General features: G+C 46.6%; 1 protein-coding gene across 1 annotated transcript; it reads right to left on the bottom strand.

Moving 5' to 3' along the window:
• Positions 1–885: 885 nt before the first annotated feature.
• On the bottom strand, positions 886–12,540 carry NSMCE4A (NSE4 homolog A, SMC5-SMC6 complex component). Its single transcript, XM_009560097.2, has 10 exons — positions 12,176–12,540; positions 10,849–10,929; positions 10,158–10,288; positions 8,206–8,357; positions 6,423–6,522; positions 4,981–5,071; positions 3,680–3,774; positions 2,800–2,848; positions 2,030–2,121; positions 886–1,471 (listed from the first exon to the last, which is right to left on the bottom strand). Exons 1-10 carry the CDS (start codon positions 12,459–12,461, stop codon positions 1,388–1,390), a joined length of 1,161 nt encoding a protein of 386 aa, XP_009558392.2. The 5' UTR covers positions 12,462–12,540; the 3' UTR covers positions 886–1,387.
• Positions 12,541–16,478: the final 3,938 nt, after the last annotated feature.

Below are 16,478 nucleotides of genomic sequence, written 5' to 3'. Positions count from 1 at the left end.
GGGGATTCTCCCTCTGTACTCGGCCCTGGTGAGACTGCACCTTGAATACTGTGTTCAGTTCTGGGCCCCTCACCACAAGAAGGATGTTGAGGCTCTGGAGTGTGTCCAGAGAAGAGCAACGAAGCTGGTGAGGGGGCTGGAGAACAAGTCTTTTCAGATCCTTTCCAACTCAACCCATTCCATGATTCTCTGCCCTCCAGGAAGGCGCTTGGGCTGTGGAGCCAGCAGCAGGGCAGCAGCCCCCTGTGCCGCTCACCAGGACCCCAGCCCCACCCCAAAGGAAGGAAGGAATCCCCACAACTGCAGAGCTGGCAGCCCTCACACAAGCGACTTCTGGAGAGGAATCTAGACTTTATTTAATGTGGAGAAAATATTTCCCTGGCCTGAGCCAGCCGTCCTACCTAAGGCGCAAGCGAAACACACATGATGGACTTGCAAGAAAAGAAAAGGGAGGGGGAATTTTTGTCTGTAATTGAGATCAAAGTTCTGAAGTCAAACTTTGATTTCAATAAGAGTAAAAACAGAAAGATACATCAAATATCTCCTGCGCACTTGAGACCTTCTAAATCACCTCTGCTGTGATAATGGGGTTGTTAACCACAAATTCTGCTCGCAGGCTGCTGCTGGCAAGGGACAAGGGATGAAAGAAGGGATGGCATCTCCTGTTTCTGAAAGCTTGTAAGTGTCAGTAAGCTTCATATGAAGTAGTAAACAGCCACAATAAATAGAAAATATATGGTAATAGCCCTGTAACATGTATAAACAACATAGCTTATATAAAGTGTCAAGATGTTTCAATAAAAATAGATTTAATTTTACAATATATACATATAAAATCTTTTCTGGAGGAAAAACTTAAAAATATTTTCATTAAGGCACCTGGGGAAGAGAGAAAAAAAGACAATAAGACAATATGCATTAAGATTTGGAACTTACCAAGCAACCGTGACAATAAAAGAATTCAATCCTATCCTTTAAAGGATTTTAGAAGGAACTAGACTGTCTTGCCTTCCCCTGCTTCCCCCAAGTCCTTCTTTATACTACTCTATTAACAGAGCTGTCACTAGGTTATAAAAAGAGTATAAAACCTAATTGCACTCCAAGTACGAGTATAAAGTTCCAAAAATCAACAAGTATCACTTAACTGACCACCAAATGTAAAAATAAAGGGTTTTGTTCCACTTGATTACTGCAGAGATGACCAAGATGACATTTGGTTCCATAAGGAGATCAAAAAGTGCTCCAGATGTTATCCAGTTGCCCTGCTTATGGCTTTTCCGCATTTCTCCGTCACAGGTGTTTTCCCTGCAGTTCTCCCACACGCATAAGGAATTCATGCACTGTGTTCTTACTTAGTTTGATGTATGAAAAGCACTTACTTGGAGAATTACGCGATTTCCATTTCATCTTCATTTCTAGGACAGGGAGGGCTGATCATGGGCTCTGTTATTTCATAGGTTTCTACGATCTCCTGGTCAGGGATGACACAAGTACGTGAGTTACAAGAGCTCGACTGTTTCAATTTAATTGCAGTTACCACCTGCATTTAATTAATTCAAATTACTGTTTCTTCCGCACACTCAGTGAGGGACAAAGAGAAGAGCTGAACACACTCCAAATTATTTTGTCTAAGGTTTATGACAAACAGCGTTTGCTAATTCATATGGAGAGCTTCCCCTCTGGAAGCAAGGATCACATAGAAGCGAAGAAACAGATTCCGTACTGATGCAGTCATGGCATAAAACAGTGAAGGCAAGACAAGACATTGCACTACTCAAAAGCACTGAATCTGACCAGGGATCAAGGATGAAATTGCTCTCTCAATTTTCTTGCAGTGAAAAGCATTCCTTAGATCTGCTATTGTTCTGGAATCCACACAATTAAATGTAGTGATAATACAAACAGCAACTGCCGTCCTCAGAGTCGGTAACCGCACACATCTCAGAGGTAACCGCACACATCTCAGATGCATCCTTACACTTCATAAAAGCAAACCTTCATCGGAAGTACCAAGCACTATCTGCTATACCTTCCATTCCTGATGGCTCAGAGAGATAACGACCTGGTTCCGTGCTCCAGCACTGTAGTCATCCTTCTTCCCCTCATCGTCTTTTGAAGGCTCTGTTCAAAACACAGTGTTTTATCACACTCGTAAAGGCAGTTTCCTCCAGGAACAGCTTCTCAACAAGCCAATCAGTTACACACCCTCCTCTAAGCCAGTCTCTAAGCCTGCATCAGACGCTGCTTAACATATTTCTTTAGTCTTGCCTCCTAAAAATCTAGAAACTAACAACTTCTCAGAGTCCCTAAAGGTCCCAAGTATTGAATCCTTTACTAAATCCCTCCAAAATCTTAATCACGTTGATGTCCTGTGGGAACAAAAGCCAGAGTCCTCATACACAGAATGGCATTTCCTTTCCAACTCTTTTGAAGCTGCAACCCTTCCCAACTCAGACAAAGAAGACTTCACACAAAGAAATACCTTTTGTCAGCAAAGTGTAACAATGTTCAAATACTATGAGCTAAAATAGCATTTGAAAGGAACGGTAGTGATGCTTTACTTCTATTAAAAATTAATTTGTGAAGATCAGCGTAATGGCCTTTTCCCATATTTTAATGCTTGAAGACACTCAATGCCTTCAGACACTCCTCAATCTCTTCATGCCTTCAGTTAGTCACCGTGCTTCCCCAAATCTCTGCTCTTGCAGCTAAAAATGCACCTAAAACTTTGTAAACACATAAAATGCAACTACTTTCCAATGTTGGAACAAGAAACAAACAAATAAAGTGAGACTTTACCTATTATTGGCAATTTATCATCATCCAGCTTTAATCTTGCTAAGCCATCCTAAGAGACAGTGGATGTAAAGTTTCAGAAACTGGAATATCTAATTAGGATAATGCACTATGATTTCATTTTTCATCACTCTAGTACATCAACATAAATAGTACATATATTTATGAATAAATCTAATGAATCTTCGCTGGCACTCTAAATAAGAACAATTATTTAAGTACAGCGCTTCTTCATAAAGAATGCAGCTGATATAGGGCAGGCAGAAACTGCTGGATTATAAACAAATGGATTTATTAAAAATCACTATTTTTCATTAAATATACTTGACTTAACCTTTTGTAATCACATCACTATTCACCATTGGACTTGATGATCATAAAGGTCTCTTCCAGCCAAATGATTCTATGATTCTATAAACCCGAATTTAGTCAAAATATACTTGCAAGGCTTTCCCTTTCCCTCAATTCACTTCATTTATTAGTTTGAAGTGCAGACCTACAGATCCGAAGAGAGCATAAAGCACTGCATTGCTGTGCTTTCCCACAGCCTCAGTTAACTCCTCAGTACTCTGTGACTGCTCTTCTATAACCCAAAAATCATGTGAAGTGGAACCCCTTTTTGAAAAGGGCATTGACAGCAAAAATTTCACTATTGTTCAGTTGGTAAATTGACTGTAGCAGAAAAATCAGTTAAAAAACTGAGTCTGCCAACTCTGTTTTCATTTTATTCAATTACCAAAATGTCACAGACCGTTTGTAGGATTAAGATTCCCAATATTTAAATCCAAATATGTCAATTATAAAACCATAAAAACAATTGATCAATAGGTCTAGAGAATTCCAAACTCTTAAGATGGGATTAAAAGAACATTTCGTGCCTTACCCTTATAATGAAGGACACATGAAAGATGTTTTCCACAGTGCGTGCGAAGGAGTTGGGATCAATCACGAGGTCGAAGAAGGAAATGGGTGTGTCAGCTGGAGATGCAAAAGCAGGTTTGTTACAAACCCCAGCACACAGGCGGCACACCTGGAGCTCAGGCACATAAACACGCGCTTAAAGCCAGCACACCTTTCAAACACCGACCAAATATTCACAGCAATTCAGTTACAAGGCTGAATTCCCAGCTGCCCGCAGAAAGGAAGTGTCTAGAAAAGGTTTTTCCATTTTTGCCACAGCACATCCACACGCAGGGACAGCCGGGACAGGGATAGCCGGGACAGGGACAGCCGGGGTTCAGTCCAGGCGGGGGGATGGAGTGATTGAGAGCAGCCCCGAGGAGAAGGACTTGAGGTGCTGGGGAGGAGAAGCTCAACATAAGCCGGCAACGCATGCTCACAGCCCAGAAACCACCCGTGTCCTGGGCTGCATCCAGAGCCGCGTGGCCAGCACGGAGGGAGGGGATTCTGCCCCACTACTCTGTTCTAGTGAGACCCCATGTGAAGTCCTGTGCCCAGTTCTGGAATCGCTAACATCAGAAGGACATGGAACTGTTGGAACGGGTCCAGAGGAGGCCACAGAGATGATCCAAGGGCTGGAGCACCTCTGCTCTGAGGCCAGGCTGAGAGAGCTGGGGTTGTTCAGCCTGGAGAAGAGAAGGCTGTGGGGAGACCTTAGAGCAGCTTCCAGTGTTGAAAGGGGCTCCAGGAAAGCTGGGGAGGGACTTTTTCCAAGGGCCTGGAGGGACAGGATCAGGGGGAATGGCTTTAAATTGGAAAGGGGGAGATTCAGATTGGACATGAGGAAGAAATTTTTCAGACTGAGGGTGGGAAGGCCCTGGCCCAGGTTGCCCAGAGCAGTGGTGGCTACCCCATCCCTGGAAATGTTCCAGCCCAGGTTGGATCGTGCTTGGAGCCCCTGATCCAGTGGGGCAGGGGGTGGAACTGGATGGGCTTTGAAGTCTCTTCTGACCCAAACTATTCCATGATTTGATTGCCTTCTAGAAATGGGACACTCTAGTAAGAGGGTGATGGTAGGATTTGTATTCCCCCTTGCAAACAAACAGCAGCTGATGAGTGCTGATAACTAATCACAGCTGGTATTCAGCCTGCAACACAAACATTTCTACTTACAAACCCCACCTGATTTTGTTTCTACAGTTCAACCACCCTGAACTGTAGCAGATCAAGAGTATTCATTCTCTTTAGTTAATGCTGTGACAGCTTTAATTGAACCACACTTACGATCATTTTTAAAATGAGTTTGCAATAACCCCAAGATCCTCTCTACTTCTTTTTCTGTAGCTTCCTGATGAGACTCCTCCATTTTTTTCAGCTGGAAAAAAAGAAACAAGAGTTTCACCTCATACAACTACTGTTGGGAGACAAGGATTTGAAAACGGCCTTTTATGAACAGGTAAAGGCAAATTTTTCTCTTTACACCATACACCGAGGTACAGACACCTTATGCAAACATCAGACACCACAGACAGTGCTTTAGGAATTTACCCATCATGAAGAATGAATTCATTTAGGAATTCACCATCAAACCTAAAGGGCCCAGTTTGTACCTTTTGAGCCCTGTCCCAGGTCTGTGCTTGCTTCCCCACAGTTGTGCAGCACCGGGTCACCCCTCGTGCACAGCTGGGAGTTTACTGAGGTTCAGTTATAGTATAGAGGGGCAGTTATGATCATTTTTTCAGACAAGGCACCTATGTTTACGTGTATGAAACAGCACAAAGTGTGACACGGTCAAAAGACTTGATTATTGTGATATTACGGATTTCCTCACTGTTTGTCAAGCAGGCTACTCCAAATCTTCCTCCACATACTGTAATGTACCAAATTCCCTTCTCCAGGACAGCTTTCAGCAACGTGTGCTGTTCCTGTCAGCTAAAACTCTCCCTCTGACCACCCTGCAACAGATCAGGGTCCAGAAGCTCTCTCACATCGCTAACACGGATTAGTGCGCACGCTGATCACCAGCGTTTACCCAAACAGAAGTCACTCTGGAAGTGACTCTCCCAAACCCTCCTGCTCCTCTTCTTCCCAGCACAAGATGGATCACAACAATTCCTGTCGCTGTTTGAGATATTATGAAATAAGCTGTATTTAAAGACACATTCAATGTTTTGCCTATTTGTTGCCATTACCAGGCAGAGGCTCACCATAACTACACAGTTTATTTTGACAAGTTCCAAACGTAAACCTCTCTAAGTATTCCCAAACTCCCACCTCTCTGCTAGGGTAAGAGGGAAAACAGGGGAAACAGTGAAAACAGCACTTGCTTGGGCTAACATGTTTGTTACTGTTAGCCACATTTCCATGCAAGTGCCACACACCGCTGGGCACTTCTTAGATAAAATTGAAAACATGCTAATGTAAAGAAGTTTCTTTTCAAAGCAACAAGTATCAGAACAAATAAGATAATTGGAACTTAAAAAATCAGTCTGTGAATCCTGTTTCTGAACTTGCAATCAGCCTGTGAATCCAATTTCCATCCACTCAGTGAAATACCACAGTCCGCACAAAACAAAGCAAGAGGCCCAATACCATTGTCTGAATCTTTCAGTACTACACAGTTCTTAACTACAAAATCCAAACCCAGACATGAACAGAATGGTTTAAAAGTCCCTTGCAATAACTAAGCCATAACAAATCGTTAATAAATATAACACTTGACAAACCTGAGCAGGCATTGCCCGTTTGGCTTCTCCCCCTGCAGCCTTTCTCTGCCTCTCAATCCGTTGCCTTGGTACGGGAGGATCAGACTTGAAAGATCCCAACCTAACACAAATAAAGAGAACATACATATGGAAGTGTTTTACATCAGATGCAGAGAACTCTGTATGGTGAGCATTGATCCCCTGATAGAAATGTGTAGTAGTGACTGGTATCTAAAAACAAAGCCTCATCACGGGTACAGACCTCTGTAACCAACCATCCTCAAAAGCTGCTCCTAATGGACATTGTCAGCCTTGTACTGGAATTACCAACAGATGTCTAAAATTTGATGCAATTATTCCACCCTCTTTTTTAAACTGAAAACTTTAAATCTTTTCTTTAAACCAGGGAAGGAACGAAATAGAGTGTGCGGTTCACGTCCTCCAATCCAAAGCTTCTCATTAAAAAGCATGAGTGCTAGACTGAGGCACTTTCTTGAAGTGCTTACCTCTCTCCATTGACAAAAGGAATCTAGGCTCCTACCTTTGGTTGCCTGGAGCCTTCAACCAAGTTAGATGCCTAAAGGAGAGGGTGTGAGTCAAGACTCAATTTCAGTCAGCTCAGCCAGTACCCAGAAACTCCGCAGCACGCATTTCTCCCTATCCTGGGTGAGCTGTGACTGCTCGATTCCAGAAGCCATGGACTGACCATGTAAAAAAATAACTCAGGCCTCAGCTAAGAATAGATGGAGTCAGAAGTAAATTCATTTAAACTGAGAACTATACTTTATTATTTAAAATGAACATTTTGTAAACACTCACACGAGCTTCATCAAAAGAAGCCCATCATTACTTCAGATGTCAAAATGCAACTAGTGAGAAAAAAAAAGTCTTTCTTGCAGTTTGCTTTGTCTTAACGTCATAAAAATGACTGGAAAATGTACTTATTGTTTACAGCTTGCAGCTTCAAACTGCATACACAAGTTTGAAATATCACAATTAGCTACCCAATATTAAATATCTGATAGCATATGGTCAAATTATTGTATTCAGCAAGGTTCTTATAATTATGGTGATACTTATTAGGGAGCGGAACAAGTGTAAAAGCATGGACAACTGAATAATATTCAATAATTTAATCAAACAAGGTCCTGCTACTGGAGGCTGACTTTATGAGAGGCTTAAACTGGAGTGTCACCTGTAAGCCAGGTGGCTCAGCGCCATTCCAGAGGAGCTAAAGAGGCTCCCGCTACAAGGATTGCCTACACATAAGGAGAGGTGACGCTGACTCTTTGGTAAAGGCCACTTGCCAATAATCAGGTGATTCCTTCTCCGGGCAGAGCCAGAAAGCAAGATTCTAAAAGACAACCCATCAACACAGAGATACGAGAACAACTTTTAGTGTCTTCTGGATAACACAATCATCAGGTAAAGATACAGACCCTGAAAGACTGACCTTCCACAGCTGAATTAAAAAAAAAGGCTCCTTTATTCACAAGGAGGGAGAGAAACACGAGGGGAGGTCAGCTTTGAAAGCAAAAAGCATCACTTCTGCTGGTTTCAGTCCAAAACAGGCAAATCCAGAATACCTTGCTGCCTCCACAAGTGATTATTTTGTAGCCAAGCCAAATCAAAGAAAGAAATATGTTTTCAGACAAGGAGTTCTCTGTACCCTAAGAGCAGAGACCACACCTCTTGCTGATGCTCTGTGACCGGAGATTGCACTCTGCTCACGCCCAGGACATCAAGGTCAATTAAGGCCATGAGCTTCTGGGGCAGAATAAACTCCTTCCTTGAATACACTTACATATAGTGAAAAGAAGGTGCTCTTCTGAAGTACTTCTCCGTTTCTTCTCCCAGTTTATGCCAGGCGTTACTAGGTAAGTAGCCACCCAAAATGCCTTCAGGATCGCCATCATTTTCTTCCACTTCTATGCGGTTTATTCCCATGAACGTTAGCTACAAAAGAAGACAAGTTGCAATGAAAATTCACTTAGTGAAAGATCAGGGGATGCATTAGTGGCATTATGGTGCTTGTGCTGCCAGGGTAATATTTCCTATCCCTCTATATTTGACTTTTCTGAAGGTACTGCAAAAACCTTACTGCACTCCCATACAGGCTTCTTGTGACCAGCCAGCAATGAGGAAAGGGCTGTGGGGAAAACAAAACAGCCTGTATTTCAATAGGATTTCAATGAAAGAATCACAGAATCATTCAGGTTGCAAAAGACCTCCAAGATTATCGAGTCCCACCATAAACATCACACTGCCAACTCCAATACTAAATTCCGTCCTTAAGCGCCACATCCACACAGCTTTTAAATCCCTCCAGGGACAGAGACTCCGCCACTATTCTGGGCACCCTCCATCAAGGCTCCACAGTCCTTTCCATAAAGAAAGGTTTCCTAATACCCACTCTAAGCCTCCCCTAGAGCAACTTGAGGCCATTTCCTCTCATTCTATTACCTGTTATCTGGGAGAAGAGCCCAGCACCCACCTCCGCGCAACCTCCTTTCCAGGAGCTGCAGAGAGCGATGAGGTCTCCCCTCAGCCTCCTCTTCTCCAGACGGAACAGCCCCAGGGCCCTCAGCCGCTCTCACAACCCCTGGGCTCCAGACCCTCCCCCAGCTCCTTTCCCTACCTCGGGATGACCTCCAGCCCCTCAATGTCCTTTTTGGAGTGAAGGGCCTGAAACCAAACCTAGAATTTGAGGTGCAGCCTCCCCGGTGCCGAGTACAGGGGCACAGTCCCTGCTTTGCTCTCCCTGGCCACGCTGTATCTGACCCAAGCAGGGATGCTGTTGGCCCTCTTGGCCACCTGGGCCACTGCTGGCTCATGTTCAGCCACTGTCAACCAACACCCCAGGGTCCTTCTCCTCTGGGCAGCTTTCCAGCCGCTCTTCCCTAAGCCGGGAGCTGCACAGGGCTGTTGTGACCCAAGTGCAGGACCCAGCACTGAGCCTCGTTGAAGCCCATACAATTTGCCTTCATGACATTCAAGGTAGTAAAGCATTACTTGAATTGCTCTGTAAAGCTAAGGCGCCTCACGTCTCTGAACACCAAATACTTCCAGGAAGCCCAGCTCCTCAAAAACCATAAAATAATTTATTTGGCTCAATACTGCATCCCCTCACTCCAGACTTCCCCAGGGAAAAACTTCAACAAAGCAATTAACTTGATGAGGTTTTATGTTGCAGAGCTCTAGACTCGACCAAAGATTCACACTCCTCATTAATCTGCTTTAACATAAAAGAAAAATTTCAGGGAGAAGAAGAAAAAAGCCTGCTTCAAAGCTGGTCTGACGTTTCTACCCAGACACCGTACAGAGAGACAAATGTGTCAGGTCTAAGAGCATGCTCGTATCCGTAAGTCCCATTTCACGTCAGTGACAAAGGGCCTCGAGAACTCCATCCAAAAACATATGAAGAAGTGGAAAGGATTAAAAAAACTGCTTTGCTACTGGGAAACAATAAAATACTGAGTGTAAATAAAGTGCACAAGACATCCTGAAAAGCACGAATTGACTAAACTGGGATGAAGCATTGGGGGGAAGAGTCTGCATTTTAAGTTGGATTTTCCATTTAAAACAATTAACAACACTAACCAAAAAGCTAATCAAAGACATTCATAAAAAGAGTGTTAAATTCCATCAGAACTGTTGTGTGCTGTCAGACAACCCAAGGCTTTTATTTCACAGTTTTGTATCAAGCGGGGCAAACCTCCACCAGAACTGTTGGCAAACCCAGAGCCTGGAACTCACCAAGTCTTCTGCAAAGGCCAGTGAATCAAACGCTGTCATCTCAGAGTGCAGCTCATTGGCCTTCTCCTTCCCTAAATTTGATGCCAAGACAAGAAACTGGGCATCCAGCGCAGCCTCTCGTGCACAGGAAACTGTTACAGGAAAGGCTTTGTATTAATAACATGAAATTGTCAAAAATGCAACAATAAAATTTAGCACCCAGGCTATCCTGGGCACTGAGCTCTGTAAATCACTGTATTGCAACGCCCTCTAACATCCTCACTAGCATAATCTTTGTAATAATATTTGCATTGGGAGGGGGATGACACTGACAAGCAAGCATGGAAAAATAACACATTACCTTATAGACTAAAATGCACTTTTCACAGATGTTTTCCACCTCTCCGAGTGAAACAAACCCATCTACACTAACACCTTTTATATTACTTACATGTATTGTTCTACGGAGTCAAGATAAAGCAAGGAATACTTCTACATGCAAATAAACACTAAAATAATGATATTTATTTTCTCATATCAGCTTATTCAAACAATTCCCTTTCAACTAAACATATTTATTTCAAGTTATACTTTAATAATTCTGATATTAGACCTCAACTTCATTCTTTTGCCCTTCCTTGTTTACAAGGCATCATCCCTTCACACCTGGCCAAGGAACCAACTCCAATAAGGACCACAGAAATTGTTTTACCTCCGCTAAACAGTTTATTAGCCTCTTCCAAAGCTTCTGTCAGTCTGTTGCTTTTGGAATTCAGCATATCCTCGCGATTTTCTGGAGGGGAAGAGATAAATGAAGTCCAAAATTACTTACAGAAGCATCAAGAAATACACACGCCTTAAACCGAAACCAGCTGGTTCACAGACCATCGTACAGGCAGAAATACTGAGTACATTAACTGCAAGAGTTTGTAAGCTCTACTTTTATTAATGTTTATCAACGCACAGCATCAGCAGCCGGGCAAGGGAGAGGATTGTCCCGCTCTGCTCCACGCTGAGCTTCTCACCCCCAGCACCCCGAGCCCTCCTCCACGCAGCCCAGATGGTGGTTGGGGTTGCCCCGACCCTGGCGCAGGACTTTGCCCTTGGCCTTGCTGAACTCCATGAGGTTTGCCCAGGAACACCTCTCCAGCCCGGCCAGGTGGCTCTGCAGGCCATTCCTTTCTCCTCAGCCCCTCATGCACCAGCTTTTAACCCCTCCAGGGACGGGGACTCTCCCTTTTCCCTTATCACCTCAACCACCAGCTCTAACCCCTGCAGGGATGATGACTCCTCCCTTATCGCTGAACACCTCAACCACAGTCTTTTAACCCCTGCAGGGACAGGGACTCGCCTTTATCCCTGAGCTCCTCATCCACCGACTTAAACAGCTGAAAGGACGGGGACTCTCCTTTATCTCCGAGCTCCTCATCCACTGGTTTTAGCCTCTCCAGGGACAAAGATTTTCCCTTACCCCTCATCACCTGATCCACAGTCGTTTAACCCCTGCAGGGATGGGGACTCTCCTTTATCCCGGAGATCCTCATGCATCGGCTTTAACCCCTCCAGGGACGGGGATTTTTCCTTGTTCCCTTATTCCTGAGGACCTCATCGACCAGCTGTAACCCCGCTGGGACACCGACTGTCTTTTATCCCACAGCACTTCATCCACCGGTTTTAACCCCTTGAAGGACAAGGACTCCGTTTTCCCTTATCCCTGAGCTCCTCATCCACCGGCTTTAACCCCTTCAGGGACGAGGACTCTCCTTTCCCTCCGAGCATCTCATCCACTTGCTTTCACAGCTGAAAGGACCGGGACTCTCCCTTATCTCTGAGCTCCTCAGGCACTGCCTTTAACCCTTCCGGAGACAAATATTTTCCTTTCCCCTTACCCTTCATCCCCGGCTTTTACCCTTTCAGGGCGGGGCCCCTCCTTTACCCCTCATCCCCGCCTTTATCCCCTTCAGGGAGGGCCCCTCCTTTGCCGCTCCTCCCCGGTTCAGCCCCCCCGGCTGGTCTCCCCGCTCCCCGGCCCCGCTCACGCTGGACGCTGTAGATGAGCTCTCGGTACTGGTTGCGGATCGCCCTCCTGCTGCGCTCATCGCCCTGCGTGCTCTCGGGCCGCCGCTCCCGCTCCTCGTCCTCCTCGTCCTCCTCGTCTCCCTCCCCCTCGCCCTGCTCCGCCGGCGGGCGGCCCGGCAGCCGCCGCCTGTGCCGGGGCCCCGCTCCGTTCCGCGGGGAGGAGGGCGGCGCCCGGCGGGTCCCGGGGCCCGGGGGGGAGCAGGGCGAGGAGGAGGAGGACGCGTCGCGGCTGCTCGCCTCCGACATCGCTGCCCGGGGCGGCGGCTACGGCGCCCGCCGAGGCACACACCGGCGCGAGCGCGCGCGGGACGGGCGGGGCGGGTCAAGGCGGGGCCGGCGACCAATGGAAGAGGAGGGGCGGGAGGGGGCGGAGCCAGAGAACATGAGCGCCAATCACAGGCAGCGCCAACGCCCAATGAGAGGGAGAGGGGGCGGGGCCCGTGCGGATATGAGAGGCAACGTCGCTGCCCAATGAGAGAAGGTGGGGCGGGAGTGGGCGGGGCCTGCGGGGCTGAGGCACCAATCACAGGCAGCACCTTGGACCAATCGCAGGCAGCAACGCCCATCGGCAGAGGAGGGGGCGGGGCCTGGGGGCCGAACCTCCAATCACGGCCCAGAGAGGACGGGACGGGGCGGGGCCGTAGCGCCAATCACAAGCAGCGACTCCGCCCAATGAGAATGGACGGGGCGGGAGGGGGAGGGGCCGGAGGGGCCGTGCCGCCAATCAGAGGCAGCCGCCCAATCAGAGCCTGAGGGCGGAAGCGAGTGGGCGTGGCCTGAGGGGAGGCGCGCCCAATGAGGGCGGGTACGGCGGGAGGGGGCGTGGCCGGTGGGGCGAGCGCCAATTATGAGAGTGCGAGGGGCTGGAGGGGGCGGGGCCTGTGGGGAGAGTGCCAATGAGAGTGAGAGGGGCTGTAGGGGGCGGGGCCTGCGGGCTGTAGGGGGCGGGGCCTCCGGGGCTGGACGGTGCGTATTATCTCTCGATACAAGAAAGATTTAGAGGGCAGCATAACTAAACGTACAAACCAGCTGCAGCGAAACCCATCAGTTAATTCCCACAGAAGTGCTCCGTTTCTTCTAAAAAGAACCCTTTTGTCCCAGGAGCTCCGTGTGCGCTCTGGTGCATCACGAGCTCCTGTGCGGGACGGCTTCCCCGTGTCCCCCCACTGCTCTGGGCACCCCGGGGACGCGAGGGGTGTGCGGCTCCCCGAGCAGCTGCTTACACCCTCATTTTGCTGTTTGTCTGCGGAGTCTCTTCTGCCTCTTGGCGGATCAGAGCCTGTCCAGCACCCAGCAAGGCTGAGCACTGCCCCTGCCACCCCCCCAGCACCACTCTGGGCTGATGGACGTTTTTCAGCTCCCTAAAATCAAAAGGATCTCCCGACAAACCCAATATTTTCTGGCTCTCCTCATATACCACCTTCTGCGATTCTGTAGTTTAGTAGGGCTGGACTCAATGATCCCTAAGGTCTTTTCCATCCAAAGATTCTATGATTCTATGGATCATAGAACAGTTTGAGTTGGAAGGGACCTTGAAGCCCATCCAGTCCCACCCCCTGCCACGGGCAGGGACACCTCCCACTGGCTCAGGGGCTCCAAGCCCCATCCAACCTGGCCTGGAACCCCTCCAGGGATGGGGCAGCCACCACTGCTCGGGGTACCCTGTGCTCCCTGCTCCTATGGTGAAGAAATTCCTCCTTATGTCAGTCTAAATCTGTCCCTCTCCAGTTTATCCCCATTGTCCCTCGCCCTATCACCACAAGCCTTTGTAAAAGGTCCCTTCCCAGCTTTCTTGGAGCCCCTTCAGCCACCAGAAGGCTATAAGGCGTTATAATTATAAGACATGATTAAAATAACAACATAATAGTTGAAAAGTTGATTTCTAGGAACTTTCCTGATGACTTTTTTAAAGTGATACCTTTTCTTTGCAAGGAATCGAGGGATGTATTGTAGCTTTCTTTCCTTATTTTTCAAATTTAAATTCATCCTGCAAAGTATGAAGGCATAACAGTGTTTCATTGTGTGATTAATACTGTCGAGTTCCTCTAATTATTGTGGTATTTCATTAGAGTATTCTGAGCAGGTGTTTTAATGAAGAAAGAGAAGAGCAACAAACTACTGGCAGAGGCTGCCCAGGGAGGTGGTCGAGTCGCCTTCCCTGGAGGTGTTTAAGGAACGGGTGGATGAAGTGCTGAGGGACATGGTTTAGGGAGTGTTAGGAATGGTTGGACTCGATGATCCAATGGGTCCTTTCCAACCTTGTGATTCTGTGATTCTATGAAAGTGCTTAGGGGTATGAGTTAGTAGTGGAGAGGTATGGTTGGAGTTGACGATCTCAAAGGTCTTTTCCAACCAAATGATTTTATGGTTCTATGAAAGCATCTTCATAGATCAAACTGGTTGAATGTACATGGATCTAACTCACCTTCCCTAAATCAGCGCTTTTGCTGCGCTACAGGCTGCAGCTGTCTTTCAAAAGATGTATTTAAAATACTGCATTTTCCAGAATAAGATGTTTGAATTGGAGTTTGGACTGTGAAACAATTTTCTGTTCTCATGTTTAGTGTGACGAGCAGAGTGCTGTCAAATTTGCATTGCAAATTCTTTGTGAATAATACGCTTTTGGACCCTGACACAGAAGGTCTCAAGAGAGGACCCAAGCAAGATTGGTGCTCATTGTATGTTGCAGCACACAAACACATGGTAGGGAATGTTCCCTGTTCCAAAGGCTTTGTAATGCAGTACAAAATGCAAAGTGCTGAGCTGGGTCGGACGCAAAGTGGTAAGAGGTTCAATACGAGGGGAATGTTTTGACACCTTGCTGAGGAAATCCTGTTGCATCCAGACTTGTGCAAGCACTAATCTTGTGTTTCTGGAAGTGATGCTTCCATTCCTGCAATCTGTGATAGACGTTTGTTGGTGCTTAGACAAACAGGGCCTTTTATTTGTTGGGTACAAAAGCAAAATATCCCACAGACTGCTATTTGTCTTAAATATACAGGAAAACAAATTCTTAAAGAGGCAACGCATGTGGCCCAAAAATGAAACACTAAGAAGTGCGACGAATATAAATTGACGTTTAGCAAGAATATCACAGACCATAAAAGGCCTTCAGCAATCACTGTCATTCCTACAGCAGCTTGTATTTACATGTGAAAGAAGACCATCCCACATAGACCAGTGAAGTTTATTCTGAATTCAGTTTTCAGTTCCGTCTCAAAAAGCTCTTTCTCTGAAGCTACACTTCACTCGGGAGCGGTCGGAGTGAGAGGAGAAGCCTCGTGCTGCTCTTCACGTGGAGCAGCCTCTCACAGCACACACCGGGCAGCTCTGGGCAGATGTCAAGGCTCCTAATCCCTACTCCATCTTCTTGTTGCAAGGATGGACCGGCGGTTTCAGACAGCGTAAATCAGCGTGATGTCACCTTGTGTCACCTGGAGAAACTGAATCTGTGAGCGCCGGGCACAGAGGTGGAACTGCACCTTCTTGCAGGAGGACAGAACCTCACGGGGGGAGTGCCGTCCATCCCAGCCCTCAGTGCGCTGCCGCGTGCCGGAGGGTGACACGGGAAAGCTGTACTACGTACGGCAGTGATGCCTCAGAGTGCAGAACAGCCCGATGGCGGCTGCCTTGGTGGTCCACCCAGTGCCTTTCTAAAAGGAGAAACAAAGGAATTAAAAGCAAATGCAGAACAACGTCAGATTTGTGCAAAAGAAAGGGCCAGTTTGTACCCTGGGGAGTTGTGCCTGTGTTTTGCATAATTGCGTGACGAGTTTTTGGACATCGCAATTTTAATGTGCCGATGATTTCCGTATTCACAGAAAATTCATAGGGATTCACTTTTCTTTATAGCCATCTCTAGGAGTTATCGCCTGTTGGACATTGCCAAGACCATGCAAACAGCTGACTTAAACCTAAGCACCTCTGTGACAGGTTTAGTCCCATCGCAGCAATTGCTTCTGCACATCTGGTGCTGATGTGGATGTATTTTTATTGCATGTGTTTAACAGCCTGTCACTCACAGCCTGTTATGAAAGAAAGAATTTTTTCCTCTCTGAAATAATGTATTCCAAGGGAGGATTTACCAAAAGTACCATCTAACTGAAAACATGCTCTACTTAATGAACTTGAAAGCCATTTCTATGATCAGTGGGGGTTTCCCATTCCAGTGACGTGTGATTTGGGGGTTTCTAGCCGAGACAACCCTGTACTCCAGTGGCATGTGTTTTTCCTGCATAGCTCACGGATGTAACTTTCTATCTT

The sequence above is a fragment of the Cuculus canorus genome, chromosome 7 (genome assembly GCF_017976375.1).
Source record: "Cuculus canorus isolate bCucCan1 chromosome 7, bCucCan1.pri, whole genome shotgun sequence".
Lineage (NCBI taxonomy): Eukaryota > Metazoa > Chordata > Aves > Cuculiformes > Cuculidae > Cuculus > Cuculus canorus.
This window is presented reverse-complemented; position numbering and strand designations above follow the sequence as displayed.

Bases quoted from the DNA above. Each gene is read 5' to 3' on its own strand.
- NSMCE4A (XM_009560097.2), bottom strand. From the start codon at position 12,461: ATGTCGGAGGCGAGCAGCCGCGACGCGTCCTCCTCCTCCTCGCCCTGC. The intron at 3,775-4,980 runs GTAAGTGTGGTT...TTGCATCTCCAG, and splicing joins AACTCATTTTAAAAATGATC to CTGACACACCCATTTCCTTC. The intron at 2,849-3,679 runs GTAAGGCACGAA...ACTGTCTCTTAG, and splicing joins ATGTGTCCTTCATTATAAGG to GATGGCTTAGCAAGATTAAA.